This window comes from Vigna umbellata, chromosome 5 (genome assembly GCF_029865625.1).
Source record: "Vigna umbellata cultivar VRB3 chromosome 5, Vumbellata_1.0, whole genome shotgun sequence".
NCBI classification, from domain to species: Eukaryota; Viridiplantae; Streptophyta; class Magnoliopsida; order Fabales; family Fabaceae; genus Vigna; species Vigna umbellata.
In genome coordinates this window covers 64,642,486-64,665,671 of record NC_142169.1, presented here as the reverse complement: position 1 = coordinate 64,665,671, position 23,186 = coordinate 64,642,486, and the positions used below count along the sequence as shown (strand labels likewise).

Below are 23,186 nucleotides of genomic sequence, written 5' to 3'. Positions count from 1 at the left end.
TTCCGGAATATTCAGATTAATCTTTTATGTTCTCTCTCATCTGTTGCTTCTGTTTATCCTTTCAACATTCTAATCCAATAGTAAAATACTTCAATATTAATTCTTTTCCTCTTGGAAAACTTGTGACTCTTCCTAATGATAACTTCTCTCGTTCGGTATGATGTTACCAATCCATTAACCTTTCAAATCCAATGTCTCTTTATTTCAAAATCATCTACTGGTTCCTTATTTCACGGTTCCCTTGTAATTTATCATCTTCCCATAAATCTTTAGTCCTTACCCAAACATAACCGTTCGTTATAGTTGGAACCAGTCAACATTGAAGAATTGCTAAAGACATGTGTGTGGGACGAAGTCACTTGTCCTAGGAAGCTGCTGCCGAATGTTCTTGGATTGTAGACGCTTTGGGACGGTAGCGTATGAAGATATCATTGTCTTCTCAATTGGCTAATCCTCATTTAGTTTTCACGCATCGTCACTCTGGTTATATATTGGAGACTCGTCTGATGTGCTAGGACTAGAAGGACTAGAACACGTTCGTGTTTAAGGATAACGATTGTATAAATCCAACCAGTAGGTATTGGAGATACCCCATCTAGTGTTCAAGTGAAAATCCATCAGATGGGTGAAAGTGGTCTGGAACGAGAAGAATGACGACATTACAAGATAAGTTGAAGGTTTGCTAGCATGGACAAAGTACTCCGTCTACACTTTATTATACCTACATTTTCGAGGACGAAAATTTTTGTAGTTGGAGGGAATGTAAGACCCTGGAAAATAACGTACATTGGAGTACACGTGGCAACTGGAGAACTAGACACTTCAACAGCGTACGTGGCGGCAGCAGGGAGGAGCATTCCAACAGCTTGCGCCAGGTGTCACGCTGCATGGAGTTTGGAGTGGGGAAAACGCAGCGCAGTTTGCGTGTCACTCGGAGAGCACGACAGTTCACTAGAGAACGCCAGGTGTCACTGCGAGAGGAATCTGGAAAACGTTAGTGGAATGCACGTGGCTGACGAGGAGCGGACGTTCGTTCGGCACTGGAAACAAGGCATGCATTCTCAGAAAAACTCATCCCTCGCTCTACACGCACACTCCTTTCTTGATTCTGGAAAATTCTTTCTCTCCTCCTTCTCTCTACGACTTCCCCACCTTCTCTCTAGGAACCTTCCATCTTCTCCAACTTCTCACTAAGAACTCTCATCTTCTCTCTACCATTTCTCACTTTTTTCAACTTCAATCAGTTTTCTGAAACCATAGAAACGTTCACGGGCCAGTAAGCTTCGTTTTGATCCGAACCTCTTTTGATCCTGTAACTGGTAAGTTCCAAACCATAACCTAGATCTAGAATTTCTAGGAACACTGTTTCAGTTGCATGCAAAGAATAAAATCTGAGTTTCTGAGTTCTCTTTGGTTAAACCTAGTTGAGGAGCGTAAGGAAGAGCGTAGCAGGTAGAAAGCCCTAGTTGGACAGAAGCAAGTTATACTGTTAAAAGTTCACTGCAATCCGGGTAAGGGAAGCTTATATGTTTAATTTGTACTCGTTTGTTGTGAAATCTGGATTTGCATGTGTGAAAAATATGAAGTTGAGCTGTTATGAATGGTTACTGATATCTGATATGAATTCTGGTTTGGATGGATCTGTCATGAACGAACACTGCTTGTATGAATTATATTTGATGTTGAATTTGATTTAAATGCATGTTGATTTGATTATGTATGAATGGAGTATGGTTATTGTGTGGTTGGAATGATTAAAATGTCGAAATCTGTATGATGAGAATGTTTGAGGTGAATTAAATCTGGAAATGAAAGTATAAAGTTTATAAATTTGAAATCTGGAAGATTCTGTTAAGCTTGTGAAAATCTGAAATTTTAGATCATTCCCTTTGCTAAATGACGCTCGTCACTGTACGGTATTAGACCGTTCGGTTTTCATTAAAATAACTTAGATTGGAATTCTTTCATTTGGAAAGAATTCTGCTCGAGAACGAGCGTCCCCATTTTTGTGAATGAGCGTTCGGTTCAGCTCAGTATAGATAAATATTTGAAACTTTATAAATACGTGACGTTCGGCCTTAAGTCGAGCGTTCGTCCTTAATGTCGTTCGACCTTGTGTCGAACGTTCGTTTTACAGAGCGTTCGTCATTATATTGAACGTTCGTCCCAATTGGCGCTCGGTCTTATACCGAAGCGTTCGTCCAAGATAGCGCTCGGTTTATACCAAGCGTTCGTTCTGATTTGGGCTCGGTCATTGACCCAGCGTTCGTCCAAGGAGGGTTCGGTTTTATAACTGAACGCTCGTCCTTATCATTGAATTCTGAGCGAACGTAACTGGCGTTCGTCCAAATTGTTAATTAACGTTCGTTCGTTGACTGGCAGTGTTGTTTTCTGAAATCCAATCATATTTGGTTGTGTATCTAAATATTTTCTTACTGACTGTATCCTTTGGATTCTACCTGGAGTCTTTATACTTAAAATTTTTCTAAGTATCATCCATATCTTCTAAGATCAGTATCTTCAAATTTTTAAGTGTTGAAACGTATTGAGTGGATAAATGGTTCGTTTCTTTTGTTCAGAAACGAGGATGTAGGAGTACTGTAACATGTTAGTCCCTATTGATTGAGTGATGAACGTTCGTGAATTTAAGAAAGTGGAACATAGAATGAAAATGTGAATATGAGAAATGTTTAATATGGACGAATGATATTTTGAACGAATTATTGGAAATGGATTTTAACGAGCGTTCCAAGGAGGAACGTCTCAGATATGATTGATTATTGAAGTTTTGTAAAGTATGACTGTGGGCAAGCTAATGCTGGCTTGGTCCATCCTGATATTCCGTGATACTCATCTTCACGTAGAAGGGGGTAGTCATGTGTGGGAATGGCAGGAGGTCTTTCGTATCCCTCACTTAGCAGGGGCGAAGGATTTACCTCGAGTGGCAGCTGTTGAGAGTTTCCCAGTTACCACACCACTCGGGTGCAAGGACGCCTGTAGCTACACGGTTCATACAGTCCGGACGGTCTGTCTTATATATATGTATTTTTATGTTTGTTATTGGATAAGTCACATGTTGTTTGTACGAATTGAAATGTAAATATATGTGTTGATTGTATAAATTAAATATTATAAGCTTACCCTTGCATTTCCATTGTGTTGTCTACTGTCCATGTATTTTCCGTCTTGTCAAAATGCGATGATCATCCGTTGTGGGTGTGAGCAGATGGTGGTGCATCCCTTGAACAAAGGCTTGAAGAAGGGTTGCTTGCTGAAGAAAATCTGGTAGAAGTTGAAGTGAAGGCCGAACAGTGAGCGTTCGGTTCTAGTTAGTGTAGTTAGAGTAGCGAGCGGCTGTGAGCGAGCGCTCTTTTATGGTTTGTTTATAGTTGGACGTTCGGTATTTGTTTTGTAAACCGTTCGTCCTTATCTTTTGTAAGCGCTCGTTAAATTATTCTTCATTTGCGGTCGTTCATCCTCTTTCGTTATTGTCGATCCCTGTGTTTTAAGACTGTTTTGGGTTATTGATACGTGTAATTATTCTAAGTATATAGTTGATGACTGTATAATTTTGGGATGTTACAAATAATAACATTTCTTATTCGAAAGTCAGGAATGACACCAATTTGTGAATTATTTTCTCTCTCGCAGTTTTACTAAAATACGATGACAGCTATAATGGGATTGGTAACGCTGACATCAATATCACAGCGATCATTCAGCTATTAAGTTCCTCTGAAAGAGTCCATCCTAAACCTTTAACTAATATGAAATATTCAAAAGAGGGACACAAGACATTGCATTATTGTTGCAGTTTAAACTTTAGAAGACAAGTAAAGAGTTTAGAGAAAGCGACACCATTTACATCCAAATTAAGATCCCTTACAGTACTTCAGATTACAATTGTCAACACAATCACATTCACACCCTTTTGGATTTCTAGTTCCATGTCCTTTTATCTGATTCTAGTGCATGCCTAGATTTCAATTTCGAGGCCATGGAAGAGGAAAGAGGGAGTTTCCTGCCGAACAACAAAGATGAGCTACTACCACTTGATAGAACAACAGAATTGAAGAACTTCAGATCATACCTGAGATGGGTTTACGTGGATCATTCCAACGTGTGCAAAGCTGGTTTCTCGTGGTCCGTGTTCTTCACCTTGGCCTTTGTTGTGCCCATACTTTCACACTTTTTGCTTGATTGCCCCACCTGCGATCAAGATCATACTCGACCGTACCACATACCAGTGCAGATTTCTCTCTCCATCTTTGCAGCCCTCTCTTTCATCAGTATTTCTTCCTGGGATCGTAAATATGGCTTCAGCAAGTTTCTCTTCCTTGATAAATTAGGTGATGAAAGCCTCAAGATTCAACGAGGGTACTCGGAACAGATGCAGGTTTTTGTTCTCTTTCCTCTTTTTTACTTTTCCCGTTTTTTTGGTATGAGTTCTATAAGCAATTCTGAAGTGTCCCTTGTTCAATTTTTTGTTTGACTCACCCAATTACAACGCTTGTGTCCGAAGTGCCAAAAAAAAGTAAAGAACACTACTATGAAACATGTTCTTAGTTACCACTGATTACAGGATTTCGTGATATGAGTTTTTAAGCTTAAGTAACACTATCAAATTTCAATTCAAGTATATATATACCAATACCACCAAATATTAGAGTTTGATTCTAACTCTATTTTCTCTTCCAATTTCTACATATCATTCATTAATACTATACTTTTATTTTTTATACAGTCCAGCCCTCATTTATTTGCAATAATTAATTAGCATATCCTCTGAATTGGCATGCAAGAGGGAGCACAATAGTGTTGTTTTGGCAATTACATTATCAGTCTTATGTGATAAATACTTGGTCAGTGTTGACTAATCTGTTTGTTAAAGAACACTCACTGGTCAACGAATATCAGCTGAGAGGATCACTTGTTGGAGAATAAATTTAACTGGCATTATTCAACATTCATGCTAACTGGGCCTAATTATGCAGGGAACCATGAAGCTCATCTTGAGGTGGGGGCTTCCCTGTTTCATAGCAGAATTTGCCTACAAGATATGGTGGTACGTCTCAGGAGTTTCACAAATACCACATTACGGTAATATATACGTGAGCAGCATCATTCTGTGCACATTTGAGCTATGTTCCTGGCTTTATAGAACCTCCATTTTCTTCCTGGTGTGTGTCCTCTTTCGACTTATCTGCTACCTGCAAATACTCAGACTAGATGAGTTTGCTCGAGTTTTTCATCGAGAAACTGAGGTGGGGTCAATCTTGCTGGAGCACCTTAGATTGAGAAGGAATCTTCGGATCATAAGCCATCGTTTCCGAGTTTTCATTCTATCTTCTCTGCTTTTGGTGACAGCAAGCCAACTCATTTTTTTGCTTATGGTTACAAAAGCCCATGCAGATGTTGATATCATGAAGTCTGGAGAACTTGCGGTAAAGCCTCTTCACTCCATTTATGACTCCCATGGTGAACAGATCAATCATGTTCTTATTCAAACAACAATATGTCATCACAAGCTTCCTTGCAAAGCTAATTAAAATAAGTAAAAATCATGGGTTTATAAATTTAGAGTTTACTACTGATAATGTAAAGGTCTTTTATATTATTGTCCAACCACATATTATGGATCATTTCTGCTTAGTTAACTGTACAACAAATTGTACTTTACAAATGTTTTGAATTTTCTTCATAAGGGTCATTAATTGAGAATTCTACTATGCTTTTGTGCAAAATGTTTGGCATGGTTCAAGCAGTAAATAGTACAAATAGAATGTAATAGGTTGTGTTTAATGTTGCAGTTAGTGTCGATCACCCTGGTGAGTGGACTTTTCTTACTCTTGCGAGGTGCAACCAAGATCACACATAAAGCACACTCCGTTACAGGCCTTGCAGCTAAGTGGCATATATGTGCTACCATAAATTCATTTGACAACATTGATGGAGAGACACCAACAACTGCGCAAGCAATTTCAGCCCAAGCTATTGCTGCCAATATTAGTTGGGGATCATCGGATGATGAGGTGGGAGATGAGGAGGACGAGTTGGATAACACAAAATTGCTGCCAATTTACACCCAAACAATCTCATTCCACAAGAGGCAGGCTCTAGGTAAGTGGGGAATTTCTATGTGGTAATTTTCTTGTCTAATGTATTAGCCCAATTGCGTTTTGTCCTGAGTTATCTGGCTTTTGATGCAGTGACATACTTGGAGAACAATAGAGCAGGAATCACAGTGTTTGGGTTCATGCTTGACAGATCCTGGCTCCACTCCATTTTTGGCATTCAAATGGCTCTTTGCCTTTGGCTACTTAACAAAACAATTGGTGTTTAGGGACAGATTGTAACTGTTGTTATGTGATTCCTCTTATCTTGTTTGTTGTATATTTCTTTTTTTATTTTCAACCGTTCATTTGGATCTATCTGGTTGTGATCTGTGAAATGTGAACGATACACGTTTGCACCAGATTTTGCTTAGACTATTTTGAATGTGACTGCATGTTCTACTACAGTACAATGGAGCGAATTCTAGTATCGGATGACACAGGTACAGGTACAGCACATCGAATTGCAGTGGCATAAACAAGCTTTTGGTTGTAATACATGACTGAAACATAAGTGTTCATTCGGCTTATCGATCAAAGCAAAATAGATATTAATAGTGTGATAAAACATATTCACGTACGTAGATTTTGTATAATTTTTTTTTATTCATTAATAACTAAAATTATTTGATATCCTAGAATTAGAAAAGTGAAAATGTATCAGCTCCTTTCCACTTCTGAGCAAAAGCCTATATTCAATCGCAAAGAGTGGACTGTGATGCTACGTGTGTCAATCTGGATCCTTACCCTTTTAAGCTTATTTTATTGGCGTTTTTATTATTATTTATTTAGCTCGCCATCTCATCTGAAACAAAGACCTATTTGATACAACTCATTTGGAGCTGGATCCTTATAAATCTTAATCTTTGTTATTTTCCATTTTAGCTACAGATACTTTGGGACATTAATTTTCCTTCCCTTTTTACTTAATAGTTTTCCCTTTGCATCTATTTTTTTTTTCTAAAAGTATATTTTTGAAAAATTAATATATTTAACATATTTTTGAGTATCATGTGCTATTATATTAAGACAGTAGAACTTCCATCTAATTTAATCATTTCAATATATTATATGTAAGATTTTAACATGTTTCCACCTCTAAGACCATCACCTCTCCATCTTTGGTGAAATTCAAACTTTCACATTAAACTCAATAACCAATTATTCTATATTACAAACAAATTATACATTTATTACAGCTGACATTATTATTATTCTCTCACATTGTTCCTCAAGAACATTTCGCAAGTGTACCAAATAGTTATGGTAGTAACAAAATAGCGTCTTCTCGAATTAAATCAGTTGAGTACTAGATTACTAATTCATGTAATTTTGAACAATAGAAAATCAAATAAAATAATGAACATAAACAATTGATATAAACTAGGATAAAGAATTGATTTTATACGCTTTCATATAGATTCCTACAATTTTCAATTGATGTGCGAATTAGAATTATCCACTTGAGTTTATTAAGAGTTTGTTTATTACTAATTCCTTAGGTAGGCAAACTTGTCCATTGAATTCTAACTCCTAATCCTTAAAGTCAATTACAAAATTCAATAAAACGATGAGGAACAATTATTATCTCAACAACAAACTAATTAGCTATGCCCAATTTTTCAGTTCCGACACGTAATATGTTTTGTTTATAATCGCAAACAATCCCCAATTTTCCAATCGTGAAATTGCTCATAGAAGAGACATTAGAATATGAATAGAACACTGAGATAACTAAAATTAACTAAACATAAGTTGAAAAGGTTCAAAAATTATAATCCAAAGTATTACATCAATCCTTTAAGAAAAAGGAAAATTAGTTCTTTATAATGTAAAATTCACAAGAAACTAAAGGAAGAAAAATAAGTATAGAATCCATTTTGTGCTCTCTGATCTGCTGAGATGTTAGTAACAAAAATTGCACTGCTCATGAAAAAATACACACAATTTGCTTATGCTCTACTCTGGTTTCAATTTCACAAGTTACGAAAAAAATCACAACTTAATTGTTGAACTTGCTGGATTGCATTTTATTTCTCTCGAGACAAATCCACATGTTGTGGAAACGTTCACAGCTCAATGAAACTCTATGATTTTGACTATGATTTTAGAGCAAAATCCCCAAGTTGTGAAAACATTCACAGCTAAGTTGTAACTCTCGTTTCAACTCTGCATCTTGGACATAATGTATAGAAATAGCCTAAACTAAGACATGAATACAGTTATATTTTATTCCTACATCACTTCCATTTATGATATATGGTAACTTCTACACTTCATTTTCATTTCATTGTCCAATTGCTTTATCTTTTATCATTTTTATCATTCATACAGTTAAAAAATAATACGTCGTACTTGAGGGCAACACCATGATAAAAAAAAGGTTGGAATTTAATACATATAAATTTTAAAAGTTTTATTTCTACAGGCCACTAGAAAGAAATTCTAATACGCGTAAACGAGATTGTGACAAGGTGAACAATGCTACCGAGAGCAGAACAAAACTTAACCAAGCCAACTACGAAGTCATTTCCTGTCTTTTAAAATGCCAGACCAGAAGAAAGCGACTCCTATATATATATAGAAGCTTTGTAACTACCGAATTATTTTCTAGGGCGTGGCCCCTGATTTTTGAGGTCAAATTTTTTTCATTCTGCATGTTGTTAACTTCTTGATTTTAATAATCATTCTTCGGTGACAATAAAGGATTTTAGTCCTTCCAGAAACTCTCAAAACACCCTATCTCAGAGCCACACACAGAGAGGTCAAAGATCTTTGGCCCCAATGGCTGTAAGTTTTCTCTTACTAAACATTTTACGTTCATGAACTTTAAAAACTCGTGGTAGAAACTTTGATTCCAAGGCTTCTACGTATGTTTGGATATCAAATCATATATTCGTGTTTTACAAATCTTTTGTCTATGGTTGATGATGGCAGCAACATTCTCATCACGTTCCCAAGTTTGGCAACTGGGACAGTGACAACGTTCCGTACACTGCATATTTCGAGCATGCACGCAGAGAAAAGGGTAGGATGGTGATGATGAATCCTAATGACCCAATGGAAAACCCTGAGGCCTTGAACAACAAGTGCATGAGAGTTGGTGAAAATATGGATGATGGGTATTCCCACAACGGAAATTCTTTGGAAAATGGAAGGTTTGGGGCGGTGGGGAACCACACTCAACGGCATACGCGTGGCAGGAGCAGGGGAAGTGGTGGCTCGACAACAGATTTTGTGAATGAACAAAGCCAATTTGATGACTCTGTGAGCCAGAGAAGCCCCCGATCAAATCACAAGCGGAACATATCCAAAGGAGGAAGCAGCACTAAGAGCTTCTCTTCGTCAAGTCATACTACAAGCAAGAGTAGAAACACTTCCTTTAATGACCAACCGGTAACTTAATTTTAAATTCTCTGATTGGACAATTGCATCAACATTATAAATAATTACATCTTGTTTTCTTCGTCTTGATCTTTTCTATGGTGGTGATGAAATTTGGGTTGCATGGAGCAGAACAATAGAGCACCTGCAATACCCAAATTTGGTGCTTGGGATGTCACAGATCCCAATTCAGGAGAGGGTTATACTGCTATATTCAACAAAATAAAAGAAGAGAGGCAATTCAAGTCAACCAACATCACCAATACTCCAACACTTAACAAATCAAATATTCAGAATCAGTATTCAGGATCTTTCTCCTGGTTTTCTAAGGTTATCACTTCATCATATATGTTGTCTTCTCTTAACTTTTTTTCCTCATCATTTCTCTTCTACTTTTAACCTATACTGACTATAAAAAATAACGGAAATGAAAATCACTTGAATACCTAGGTTTATACAGTAATACATATACATTCGAATTCTGAAAAAGTAACAGTTCATGAAAAATTTTAGTATAATTGGCAAATCAATCATACCTTCTTAAGTTTAACTTAATTTTACAATTGTCTCTTACCTTTATATTCTATTTTGTACTGTTTTTAAGATACGTTGACTTAAGCTTTTTGACACACCTTTTAATTATTTAAAACTTATTATAAACTACATAATTGGATGAGGAATTCATAAATTATATGTAACGTGTAATTGGTAAAATAGAATTCATTTAATGTACTTTATCTGATGTCATGAATATTTTCATAATTTGGTGCAGTACTGTTGCTGTGGTTTCCAAGCCAAAACAAATGAAGGCAGAGTCTAATGTAATGTCTCATTTGCCTCATTGACTTTGTTTGCCCCCATTATTTGATTCCATTTATTTGGGATTTTCATCGAATGTTCTTCAAATTGTTTCAGTTTGATATGTTCGAGCTTTCTGTCATTCTAATATAATGTAATAATGTGCACATATTAATTAAGTGAATGAAAAATAATTTGTGGGTGTGACATTTTAAGACAAATGGGGAATCTTTCATGAAATAATAATTATAATAATATATATTTTCTTAACTTTTTACATAATTTTTATTAAAATAATTTAATTGGCTTTTTATTCTAAAGCGTATATAATACAAGGACGTGTAACATAATTAAGGTAATTAATAAACTTCATACGTTGAAATCATCAAGGTATGATTTTTTCACATCTAAAATAATTTGAAATATGTTTCACAAATTTTTCATGAAGAGGGCAACACATTTTTAACGGGTATTATGTTTCTTGAACGTTAGAACTTGGGATATCGATATTTGATTAATCGTTATTTTTTCCATCTCCAACAATAATATTTTATATGTATGTATTATATATTTTGTATTCTCAATACATACAATCGATACTACACATATTATATATAATCCCGTGTATTCTTTGTTTATTATCAATACTTTTATGTTATTGGTGAATGCTCAATGTTAAATATTCCATTCACCCTCTTGATAAGTTTTTCAAGTATTTCATTGCAGTATTGTTTGCCAATTGATCATGTGTATTCCTTCATCCACCTTATCAATTGTGATTCACAAGCCAACATATACAGTTCGTGACAATATACTTGTTCAGTGAAGCCTATTGTACTAATTACATTTATTCCCATTTTAAAATACGTCATGGTTTTCAAGGACTTTTACGATGGGTATTTTGATTTTGAAACCTTCATTAAATTTTGCCTTATATGTTGTTTTAATTCCTATGTTTTCTCCCTAGTATAGTTGAGTGAATTCTTAATTAGTTACATGTTTTTAACTAGCGTTATTAAAATTCATTTGAAAAAATTGAGAATTAACAAGCTTACATTATTTTAAAATATCGTGCTTTTCTTAATAAAATAATATTGTTCTAATATTGAAATTATTAAATTCAACATAAATATATTAATGAAAAAGTATTTATTATATAGATTTTTTAATTAAAAGTACCGTAAAATATGATTATCGATCATATCTAATTTTAATCTTACAAAAATTGATGTGTAAGATAAGTTGAGACATACATATATCTCACATTAATATATAGTTTTACTAAGGTCAAATAACGAGGTAAAATAATATACTTAACAAATAATTAATTTTGTTAAGATATATTTTAACTAATAACTTTAATATTAAGAAGTAACTTTTAGGTCTAACTCAACTTTATAAAACCATGACATTTATACATTTTTATATATTATTAATTGATTTATCTATAGTATATATGAAACTTCAAATAATGAACAAATCATTTTTTTTAATAGAAATTTTCTTTTTAACTTTTCTCTTTAGAATTAATATATACATATTTTTACTGTATAACAAGAAACACACATTGATTATATGTTTACTTTTTTTACAAAACAAAAAACAAAATATTTTCACTATAATAATTAAAAAAAACATTATTAAAAAACATATATATATTAGTTTGATTAATTATTTTTTGTGTTTTTATCTCTTTTACATATTACAAGTTTATTTCAGTTTTAAAATATGGTATCATAGACCAATGTAGTGAAATTAATGTACACATTCTTAATTTGTTTCTTGATCACATAAAAATATCCTAAATCAAAATCTTAATCAATAATAAAAACCATCATGTCTTAAATTGTCTCAGATAAACTCATCATATATTAATTGTCTTCGTTTATACAAAATGTAATACCTTTATACAATAAGCCTAAATCAGACATACTCTAACGCTCTTATTCAAGAAGAGATCCACTTCAAACCCTTTTCAACTATATGCAATCACATGAGAAAACATACCTCATATCTTAAATTGTCTCCAATAAATGAACTCATCATATATTAATTGTCTAAAAATATAATTTCACAATAAACTCAAATCAACCATATAAACATACTCTAACACTCTCATTTAAGAAAAGATTCATATGTAATCCTTTTGAATCATTTGGAACAAAAAAAATACCATATATAAAATATTTTTAATGACTTAAAAGGATAACAAATAAATTCACTCTAATAAAAAAATTGATTAAACAAAATTATCATACTTTCTATACTATAACTTCTTCTATAACGTTTTTTATCTTTAAATTGAGGAGTAAGATTGTTAAAATTAGAAAGAATGTAGAGAAAAAAAAAACATAATAATTTTTGAGATGATGATTTTTATAAAATAAAATTTAATTAATTGATTTTTCTATTTATAAATTTAGTTTTCTAATAATAAAATAATCAAATTCATTTATAAAATACTACTTCTATAAGTTACAAATTTTTTTATAAAAATAAAATTAATAAGAAATTATATATATCAAAAGCAATTAAAAAATAATCCTAAAAGATCATCTTTATTTATAATTATATATTGTATATGTACATATGTAGGAAAAATATATGTACATATATCTTCACTTTTGTCTTACGATTATAAATAAAATTGATTATTATTATAAAATAAAATATTATTAAATTTATAAAATATTATTATAAAATCAATATTTTTGATAATTTTGAAAATAGTTATTTAAAAATATTGAAGTAATAAAAATTAGTGAAAATGAATACTTAATTAATGATACAGTATGGTGACAAGAAACGAATATGAGCTGACAAGTGGACGGAACCTGCCAGGTCACAATGGCGCCCAAATTCAAAAGTTTGAAACAGTAACCACGACACAAAGGGTATCCAATGCAGACCTGTCCACACAATCATCCGGTGGATAAGCAATCGAACAGTCTCACATTAAACTATATCCATCTCATGGGTCCCGCTCCTAATCAAAATTAAATCACACCGAAAGTAATCACAGCTTCAAAATTCATCCTTAAATTCAAAATCAGGCTCCCGAATCGATATTTGAAACTGATAAGAGCCCGTTCTGGTTTTTGAATTCCAACGCCGAATTGAATCGAGAGGATTTTGTCGATCGATTTCCAAAGATGAAGACCGGGTCGGGTCCCAAAGAGTATCAGGAATGGTTCAATTTGGCTGATTCAGGTTAGTTCAACACTCTTTCTCATTCCATAGTTTCAGATTGAGAAGATTCTTTTTGATTTGGTGTCCGGCATTTGAATGTGGCAGACGGAGATGGACGAATCTCTGGAAACGAGGCCACTAAGTTCTTCGCTCTCTCCAACTTGTCACGCTCGCAACTCAAACAGCTCTGGGCTCTCGCTGATGTCAAACGACAGGGGTTTTTGGGTTTTCCGGAGTTCGTTACTGCAATGCAGGTGATACCTTTTAACTGTCGTTTCATTTCATTTGTTGTCGTTCTGGTTTCTGGCTCTTGAATTCAAAATTCTTCTTTGTAATAAAACAGTTGGTTTCGCTGGCGCAAGCAGGGCAAGAACTTAACTCAGATATTTTCAAAACTCAAGGTGAGTGCGTATTTTCATAATCTTCAGAAATTAAGATGGGTTTAGAATATGGATTATACTCACACGAGTGGATACATCATACATGTAAGTTCATCTCTCTGTTTTTATTGATTACAGTTGATAAGGAAAATATTAAACCTCCTACATTGGAAGGACTGGATGCTTTAGTAGCAGTAAGTTGCCTTTTTCGTCTCATCTTATGCTTTATTTAATTGTAGATCGTTTTAATTAACTCTATTGATTCCTTTTTCTTATTTATTTTTTCCCAGCAAAAGAGTTTAATAATTAGTACCCCGCCCGAACTAAATGGTTAGATATGTAACTCTTTTTAGCTAGTTATATGGTTTTATTCTTTGATCTATATTTGATTGGATTGTTTAACCTGTATTATGTAGGGATTGCTCAGCCACAAGGGTTTCCAACTAATCGGTGGTTTGGTTCAAAATCTTCAAAAAAAGTGAGTTCTGTTATTTACTTTCAGATCTTGAGGTTTGTCCAGGGTTTCATGACATTTGAATTTCTATTTTACATGCTTCTTTGCAATGAATTCCATTTTCTTCAATTAATCGTTAGCGCAGGGTATTGATTATTTTGGAGGGCATTGATTATTTTGGAGATGAAATAACCATTTCCTTTTATCTGATCCTTCTGTGATCGAAAGTCAATAGAGATATTGTACTTGAATGGGTTTTAAATAGATCTACTCAAATAAGGGCTGGAGTTACACTATAATCTTAGTTCAGTCTTATGGTGCAAATGTTCAGCTTTTTTTTTTTTTTGTTTTTTCTTCAGGGAATCCGCAGTTTTCCTCACATTTATTGATTGTTAGGAGAGAAGATGCATCATTTATTTAATATTTGTATAGTTCATGTTCTACGCCATCTACATTCAGCATTCTGATGAGTCAATGTGTACAAACAAGTACTGGAGTGATTAAATGATAATGTAGAATGTGTCTTTGTGATTATTTCTTCTCAAGTTACTGCATGTACTCTTTCTTTATGTTATTTACTGCTAAATATTTTCTAATTATAATAGTTTGTTTTGTTAGTTACCTCTCAATTCAGTTACATCAATCATTGATGGCTTGAAGAGATTATATATCGAGAGGTTAAAGCCCTTGGAAGTTACCTACCGATATAATGATTTTGTGTCTCCATTGTTGGTAAGGATGAACTATTCAGTAACATTTGTCAACTGTATTTGTAGGCGCATTGTACTTTCTCCATTTAGGATGTCCTATACCACATAAATATGGCTATAACTTAAGGAATATCTTGATTTTTCCCTTTCAGACCAACACTGATTTTGATGCTAAACCCATGGTCATGCTCCTGGGTCAATATTCAACAGGAAAAACTACATTTATAAAACATTTGTTAAGATGTGACTATCCAGGTAGGTTAAGTTTCGGTCAATCTAGGTGCTGGCTTATAAAACTGATGACTTATTGATTCTTGATCCTACTCTTACAGGAGCACATGTTGGACCAGAGCCTACCACTGATAGATTTGTTGTTGTCATGGTACGAGAAGTTTCCTTTATGTTCTTCTATTTTATTGCCTCTGGAAGTCAATAAAGGCAAAAAAGAAAAATATGTGAAAAGAAATAGAAATCACAATGTTGCTGTTGCCAAATTTTGTTTCCATAAATTCTGTTGTGTTCTGATAATGTTCGTGGTGCTTGTTTTGAAACTTTATTTATTTATAGTCTGGACCTGATGAGAGGAGTATTCCTGGGAATACCATAGCTGTTGATGCTGACATGCCTTTCAGCGGCTTGACAACATTTGGAGGTTCTTTTTTATCAAAGTTCCAATGTTCTCAAATGCCACATCCTGTGAGTCTTATTTATACTTGAAAAAAAGAATAATTTTATTATTTTCAATCATGACCATTACATTTTCCTTATCTCTCTATTTATAACAATCTAATTTTTTAAAAAAGAAAATAAGAAAACAATGAATTAAAAAATAACCTAGAAGATCATACTCGTATTTTCTCTAAGAAGATTTTATAGATATTTTCTCTAACTAAGAAGATTGTATAGACATTTTCCTAAGAAAATTCTACAGGTATTTCCTCGAATTACAACATTTATATTTCAAAGTCCAATGACTTTGTCATTTCTTGTGCTTACATAAGGAATTTTTTCTTTCAGCTGTTAGATGAAATAACACTTGTGGACACTCCTGGAGTGTTGTCTGGAGAGAAACAAAGGACTCAACGAAGCTATGATTTCACTGGTGTCGTGTCTTGGTTTGCTGCAAAATGTGATCTCATTCTTCTCCTGTTTGATCCTCATAAACTAGACATCAGCGATGAGTTCAAACGCGTAATCACGTCTTTACGTGGTAATGATGACAAGATACGAGTGGTTTTGAATAAGGCAGATCAAGTTGATACTCAACAAGTAAGACAATAATATCAACAATGTTACCTGGTTTATTATATTTATTATGTAACTTTTTGTGTACTTACATGCCTAATCGCAATATTGTAGCTTATGAGAGTGTATGGAGCATTGATGTGGTCATTGGGGAAAGTTCTAAATACTCCCGAAGTTTCACGTGTATACATTGGGTAGGTTTGTTATCTTTAAAAAATGTCGCACGTCCCACCGTTTTCCGTGTGAAAGTATTTAACCGTTCTTTCAAATTTACAGTCTCGCAGTGGTTTTTAGAATTGGCATTGTGAACATTACTAATTTTTTTTGTCGAAATAAGAATTGTAATGCGTATTGGTAAATGTGTATTCCCTTACTTGACTTCACAGCTCATTTAACGATAAGCCTATGGATGAAGACTGCGTAAGTCCATTAGTGCAGGATCTGTTTGAGAAGGAACAAAATGATCTGCTTGCAGATTTGATAGATATTCCAAAGAAGGCATGCGATCGCCGGGTATGTTCCTTACTTGCATATTATATGTCTAAGTTGAAGATTGAGTTTCATTATACGTATGCCTGTACCTCATGTCAAGTCTAATATATTTATTTCGTGTTTCAAAACTTGTTCTGTTTAAAATGGTGCAGATCAACGAATTTGTGAAACGTGCTAGATCTGCTAAAATTCATGCGCATATAATTAGCCACCTTAAGAAGGAGATGCCTGCAATAATGGGCAAAGCCAAGGCTCAACAGAGACTTATTGACAATCTTGAGGAAGAATTTACAAAGGTCCTTCATCCATCGCTTCCTCGTACTTTGGGTGCTTAATTTTCAGGTACTTACAGTTCAATGTTTTTGAAAAACAGGTCCAAAGAGAGTTTCATCTACCTGCTGGTGATTTTCCCAGTGTTGAACACTTCAGAGAAGTTTTGAGTGGTTATAGCATCGACAAATTTGAGAAACTAAAGCCCAAAATGATTCAAGCCGTGGATGACATGCTTGGATATGAAATACCAGAGCTTTTAAAGAAATTCAGAAATCCTTATGATTAAAATAGAAAATGTTATGCTGTCATGTACGTTTGCAATTGTGTAAGTTTTTTAATGGTCAGTATTGGTGGATAGTGAATGGTTTCATTCACTTTGCAATTGGATGCATTTGTCCTAAACGTTTTGTTGACTTAGAATGAGGGGTACAGCAAATGATGTAAGTTTTCATTGATCTTGATTACATGACATTAGGATCTTAAGAATTTATGATTCTCACTACATCAACATAATTACACAAGGAAGATGAGAATTTACTAACCTTGATCCATGCTAATTGGTTCTTGATTTCCTTGCTCTAGATCTTCAACTCCTTACCCAATCTATCCCTTGATGCTAACTTAATTCTCTCAAGACTTTCTTGATGGTTTAATGGAAGAGAGAGCTTCTTTAGAATTGTGTGCATCAGGGACAGAACCCTTCACCATTCTTATACAACTTCCATCAAGTTGTAATTGCCATTAAGTCCCTCAAATATATTAAATCACATTTTAACCCTTATTTATTTTCACATGAGTCACTTAATAGTTGGGTAATTCTAACATTCTCCCACTTGACTCTTGTGATGTCAAAACATTCTGTGATTTAATAAATAATCATAATGCGCATTTGAGGACTTTACATAATTGGCTTCATCATTATTCATAATTAAAGATATAGAAATAATAAGAGTCATGGCGGTCGCACATCATTTAATCGATATGTCTCCTTCCATGTACTACTGTATCATCTCCTTCTCTTTAATATGACGTTAGAAAACTTAAATACATAATGGGTTCAAACATAATGTCATTTTAATAACAATAATATCATTTGTTTCTTTTTCTTCATCATAATTTGTATACATAACCATACAGAAGAAAATACAAATACAAATTTCAGAAACTTATACATTAAAGAATTCAAGTGTCACATAAGCATTAATAACATTAACATTCAACTTTCAATGGTAGACATAATGCCCATATTCTTTACATGATCAACAAATAATTTGGGCGGTAACCCTTTTGTTAAAGGGTCAGAAATCATACAATTAGTGCTAATATGTTCAATTGACACTTTATGTTTCTGAATTTCTTCTTTAACAACAAAGTATTTCAATTCCATATGTTTAGCACCTTTGGAATACTTGTCGTTCTTAGAAAAGAAGACTGCTGCGGAATTGTCACAATAAATTTTCAGCGGCTTGGCAATACTGTCAACTAATCCAAGTCCTGAAATAAAGTTCCGCAACCAATTAGCCTGAATAGTGGCCTCAAAGCATGCCACAAATTCAGCTTCCATAGTGGATGTAGCAATGACGGACTGCTTCGCACTTTTCCATGAGATTGCTCCTCCGGCTAAAAGATACAGATAACCATATGTAGATTTTCTTGTATCTATACAGCCAGCAAAGTCTGAATCTGTATATCCAATCACTTCAAGATGATTAGATCTTTTGTAAGTAAGCATGTGATTCTTTGTTCCTTGTAGGTATCTTAAAACTTTCTTTGCAGCTTTCCAATGATCCATTCCTGGATTACTCTGATATCTACCAAGCATACCAACTGCAAAACTAATATCTGGTCTTGTACATGTTTGAGCATACATCAAACTCCCAACAACAGATGCATAAGGGATATTTTCCATCTCTTTCCGTTCCAAATCATTCTTTGGACATTGCATGAGACTAAACTTGTCTCCTTTATGTATTGGAACGGGAGATGCTGAACATTTATCCATCTTAAATCTCTCTAAAACTTTATTAATATATGCTTTCTGAGACAAACCTAACAATCCTTGTGATCTATCACGGAATATTTCTATTCCTATCACATAATATGCCTCACTCATATCTTTCATTTCAAAGTTGTTAGAGAGAAATTTCTTAGTCTCACTTAACAGACCAAGGTCATTAGTTGCAAGCAAGATATCATCAACATATAGAATCAAAAATATAAACTTACTCCCACTGACCTTTAGATATATACACCGATCAACAGTGTTTTCCTTAAATCCAAAGGATATAATAGTATCATTGAACTTGAGATACCATTGTCGGGAAGCTTGTTTAAGTCCATATATTGATTTCTTTAGTTTATATACCATGTGTTCCTTTCCTTTTTCAGTGAACCCCATCGGTTGATCCATATAGACATCCTCTTCTAAATCTCCATTCAGAAAAGCAGTTTTAACATCCATTTGATGCAACTCAAGATCATAATGAGCTACTAATGCCATGATAATTCGGAAAGAATCTTTCTTAGAAACAGGTGAAAATGTTTCCTTATAGTCAATGCCATCTTTCTGAGTAAAACCTTTGGCAACAAGTCGGGCCTTGTAGCGTTCGATATTACCATGAGAGTCATGCTTAGTCTTAAAGACCCATTTACACCCAACTCTCTTGCATCCTTCTGGTAATTCCACAAGATCCCATACATCATTTTGTACCATCGATTTAAGCTCATCTTTCATAGCATTTAACCACTTATCAGAATTATCACCATTAATGGCTTCTGAAAATGAAACTGGATCGTTATCAATACTTAAGTCGTTTTCTGACTCTTGTAGATAAATCACATAATCATTCGAAATAGCAGACTTTCTTTCTCTTTGAGATCTTCTTAATACTATTTCTTGCGATTGTTCTACTACTGGTTCATTATCGATCATGGGAGTAATAATGTGTTGTTCTTCTTGATTGTTGTGTGTTTCTACAACATGAGGAACAACAACTCTTAAAGAAGAGGTACCAATTACAGGAACTTGTACTTTAATTTCTGTAATTTCAACCTTTCGTGAATCTACACTCCCACTAGTTTCACCATTTTCAATGAACCGAGCATTTCCAGTTTCAACAATTCTTGTACTATGGTTAGGACAGTAAAATATATACCCTTTTGATTTTTCTGGATAACCAATGAAATATCCACTGATTGTTCTTGCATCCAGTTTCTTTTCTTGCGGATTATAAATTCTTATTTCTGCCTGACAACCCCAAACATGCAGGTGTCTCAAACTGGGTTTCCTATTTGTCCATAACTCAAAAGGAGTCTTTTGAACAGCCTTACTGGGAACCCTGTTTAACAAATACATGGCAGTCTTTAACGAATACATCCACAATGATACAGGTAAACATGAATTACTTAACATACTCCTAACCATATCCATTAAGGTTCGATTACGCCTTTCTGATACACCATTTTGTTGTGGTGTGCCTGGCATTGTGTATTGAGCACAAATACCACGTTTCTCAAGAAATTTAGCAAATGGACCAGGATGTTGCCCACTTTCATCATATCTTCCATAATACTCACCACCTCTATCAGACCTGACAATTTTCACCTTTCTGTCTAATTGTCTTTCTACTTCATTTATGTAAACTTCCAAGACATTCACTGCTTGAGATTTCTCATGCAGTAGATAGACATATCCATAACGCGAAAAATCATCAATGAAGGTGATGAAGTATTTCTCTTTATTGAAGGTATTCACATCAAACGGACCACATATATCAGTGTGTATAATTTCAAGAAGTTGTGTACTTCTTGTGGCTCCTTTCTTTGTGTGTTTTGTTTGTTTGCCTTTAATACAATCCACACATACATTCAGATCAGTAAAATCTAAATCTGGAAGGATTTCATTCTTTACTAATCTTTGCATCCTTTCTTTGGAAATATGTCCCAAACGTTTATGCCACAAATAAGCAGATCGTTCATCCACTAAACTACGTTTAGTGCTAACATTGTGATGCAAGGTCATAAGAGTTTCAGCATACAAATTATCCAAATTCAATTTATATAAACCATCATAAAGTGTACCAGATCCAATCATACAGGCACGCTTAAACAAACTGAAACAACCATTCCCAAATTTAAAAGAGTATCCAGCAACATCAAGCTTAGACAAAGAAATCAAATTTCTAGTGATACTAGGTACATAAAAAGTATCCATCAGGTCTAAGTGATGTCCAGTGTCAAGAATTAATCGATAAGTCCCAACAGCTTCCACTGGAACTTTCACTCTATTTCCCATGAAGACAAACTTCTCAGTTGGGTTTATGGTTCGGATTGTAAGGAATCCCTGCATCACGTTAGAAACATGAGTCGTACATCCAGAATCAATCCACCAAGTATTATGGGGAACTTCAGTTAAGTTTGATTCAAAACATACGTAAGCATTATGCTTACCTTTCTTTTCGAACCAAGCTTTACGCTTTAAGCAATCTTTCTGAAAATGTCCAGGCTTCTTGCAGAAATGACATTTATCATTTTTCTTCTGGATTTTGGTTGAGGACTCGTCAATCTTTAATGGTCCTTTACCCTTTACATGTTTCTTAAATTTCTTTCCAGCTCCTTGATTCTTTAGATAATGAACAGAGTGGCTTCTTAAGTTCTTAAGTCTGGTCTCTTCTTGAACTAACATACTGTGCAATTCATGCACATTCCATTTGTCTTTTAAGGTGTTATAGTTCATCTGAAATGGACCATACTCAGACGGTAGCGAGTTCAAAATGAACTGCACGAGAAACGTTTCATCCACTTTCATTCCTAAAGACTTAAGTCTTGCTGCAATATTTGTCATCTCGATCACATGTTCATGCATAGTACGTGAACCGTCAAACTTCATGGTGGTCAACGTACTCATCAATGTCCCAGCAAGGGACTTATCAGCAGTTTGGGAGCGCTCTTCCACAAATTTCATAAATTCTTTTGCACTTTCAGTTTTCGGAATAGCAGATTTAATGTTACTTGCAATGCTCATTCTCATAAACATTAGACTAAGTCTGTTTGATCTTTCCCAAGCTTTGTAATGAGCTTTCTCTTCAGTGCTACTAATATCAGTGATAGCAGCCAGTTTCTCGACTTGAAGAGCCAAGTCAAGATCCAATACACCTAAGTGAAATTGGACTTGTTCACTCCAATCAGGGAAATTTAATCCATTAAAGACCGGAACAGACGTAGCGAGCGAGTGTAAAGATACCGGAACGGGGACTGTAATTAATACATGCTAATCATTAATGCTTTGAGTCATAAATACAGATTCAGACTTTAATCATCATTCTATGCATATTAGTGTTCTCCTTTGGGAGATCCATTAATACACAAACATAAGCATAATGATGCTAATAATTGTAAATCTTTATTGATAATTAAAATATGCATCAACTAGAATCATCTACTACCTTTGGGTATATAAATAAATCTAGCGAGCATACAAAATTATCTACAATCATACTCATTAATTATAAGATCAAATAATCATCTTTGGATGATACAAAATATCTTATAATAATGAATTTTCAATTAACCCATAAATTAATTATTCATAATTTAGCATCCATACAATGAGTAATTGAAATAAAATCATTAATAATTTGAAATTAAATTAACTTTAAAATTTTGGTCACTTTGGTGACTAACAAAATTTACCATAATTAATTTCAAATAATAATGATAATAATAACCTTAATTTGTTATTCACCATACATAACATCCTTGTTAAATTTAATTTAACAATATACATTTATTCACATAAAATTTATTATGTGTCATAATTAAAATTGAAGAAACCTAATTCCAATTTTAGTGGGTAAAATTTTTCGTAATGGAGAACATACATAAACTTTAATTCTCCTTCATTTGTACAAATAACTTATGCTACTGGAAACTTTCATCTTGCAAAGTTTGCATTATTTTCCATATAAAACAAGGAAAGTAGCCTTTCATGTACGTGTGTGGCAGACCAAGTTTTGTAGACAATACATATTTCATTCTAATATTTTATTATAATGCACATAATCATAGAATGTGGCACACGTTGGTTTTCATTCATGTGATGCTTGGACCATTATCATTCATATAAAGAAAAGCAATTCTTTATTCACAT

At 33.9% G+C, this 23,186-nt stretch overlaps 3 protein-coding genes across 3 annotated transcripts; all 3 read left to right on the top strand.

Moving 5' to 3' along the window:
* The first annotated feature begins 3,775 nt into the window (after positions 1-3,775).
* MRB1 (transmembrane protein, putative (DUF3537)) lies at positions 3,776-6,520 on the top strand. Its single transcript, XM_047307349.2, has 4 exons — positions 3,776-4,396; positions 4,995-5,444; positions 5,811-6,120; positions 6,210-6,520. The coding sequence occupies exons 1-4, from the start codon at positions 3,998-4,000 to the stop codon at positions 6,341-6,343; spliced, it is 1,293 nt and encodes a 430-aa protein (XP_047163305.1). The 5' UTR covers positions 3,776-3,997; the 3' UTR covers positions 6,344-6,520.
* Positions 6,521-8,897: 2,377 nt separating this feature from the next.
* LOC124832992 (RPM1-interacting protein 4-like) lies at positions 8,898-10,478 on the top strand. Its single transcript, XM_047307346.2, has 4 exons — positions 8,898-8,903; positions 9,051-9,509; positions 9,630-9,827; positions 10,270-10,478. The coding sequence occupies exons 1-4, from the start codon at positions 8,898-8,900 to the stop codon at positions 10,315-10,317; spliced, it is 711 nt and encodes a 236-aa protein (XP_047163302.1). The 3' UTR covers positions 10,318-10,478.
* A 2,817-nt stretch (positions 10,479-13,295) lies between these two features.
* LOC124832995 (EH domain-containing protein 1-like) lies at positions 13,296-17,579 on the top strand. Its single transcript, XM_047307350.2, has 15 exons — positions 13,296-13,505; positions 13,590-13,738; positions 13,828-13,885; positions 14,003-14,058; positions 14,155-14,194; positions 14,281-14,342; positions 14,937-15,050; positions 15,181-15,283; positions 15,361-15,410; positions 15,596-15,724; positions 16,046-16,297; positions 16,388-16,467; positions 16,660-16,786; positions 16,918-17,061; positions 17,139-17,579. Exons 1-15 carry the CDS (start codon positions 13,448-13,450, stop codon positions 17,322-17,324), a joined length of 1,608 nt encoding a protein of 535 aa, XP_047163306.1. The 5' UTR covers positions 13,296-13,447; the 3' UTR covers positions 17,325-17,579.
* The last annotated feature ends 5,607 nt before the right edge of the window (positions 17,580-23,186 follow it).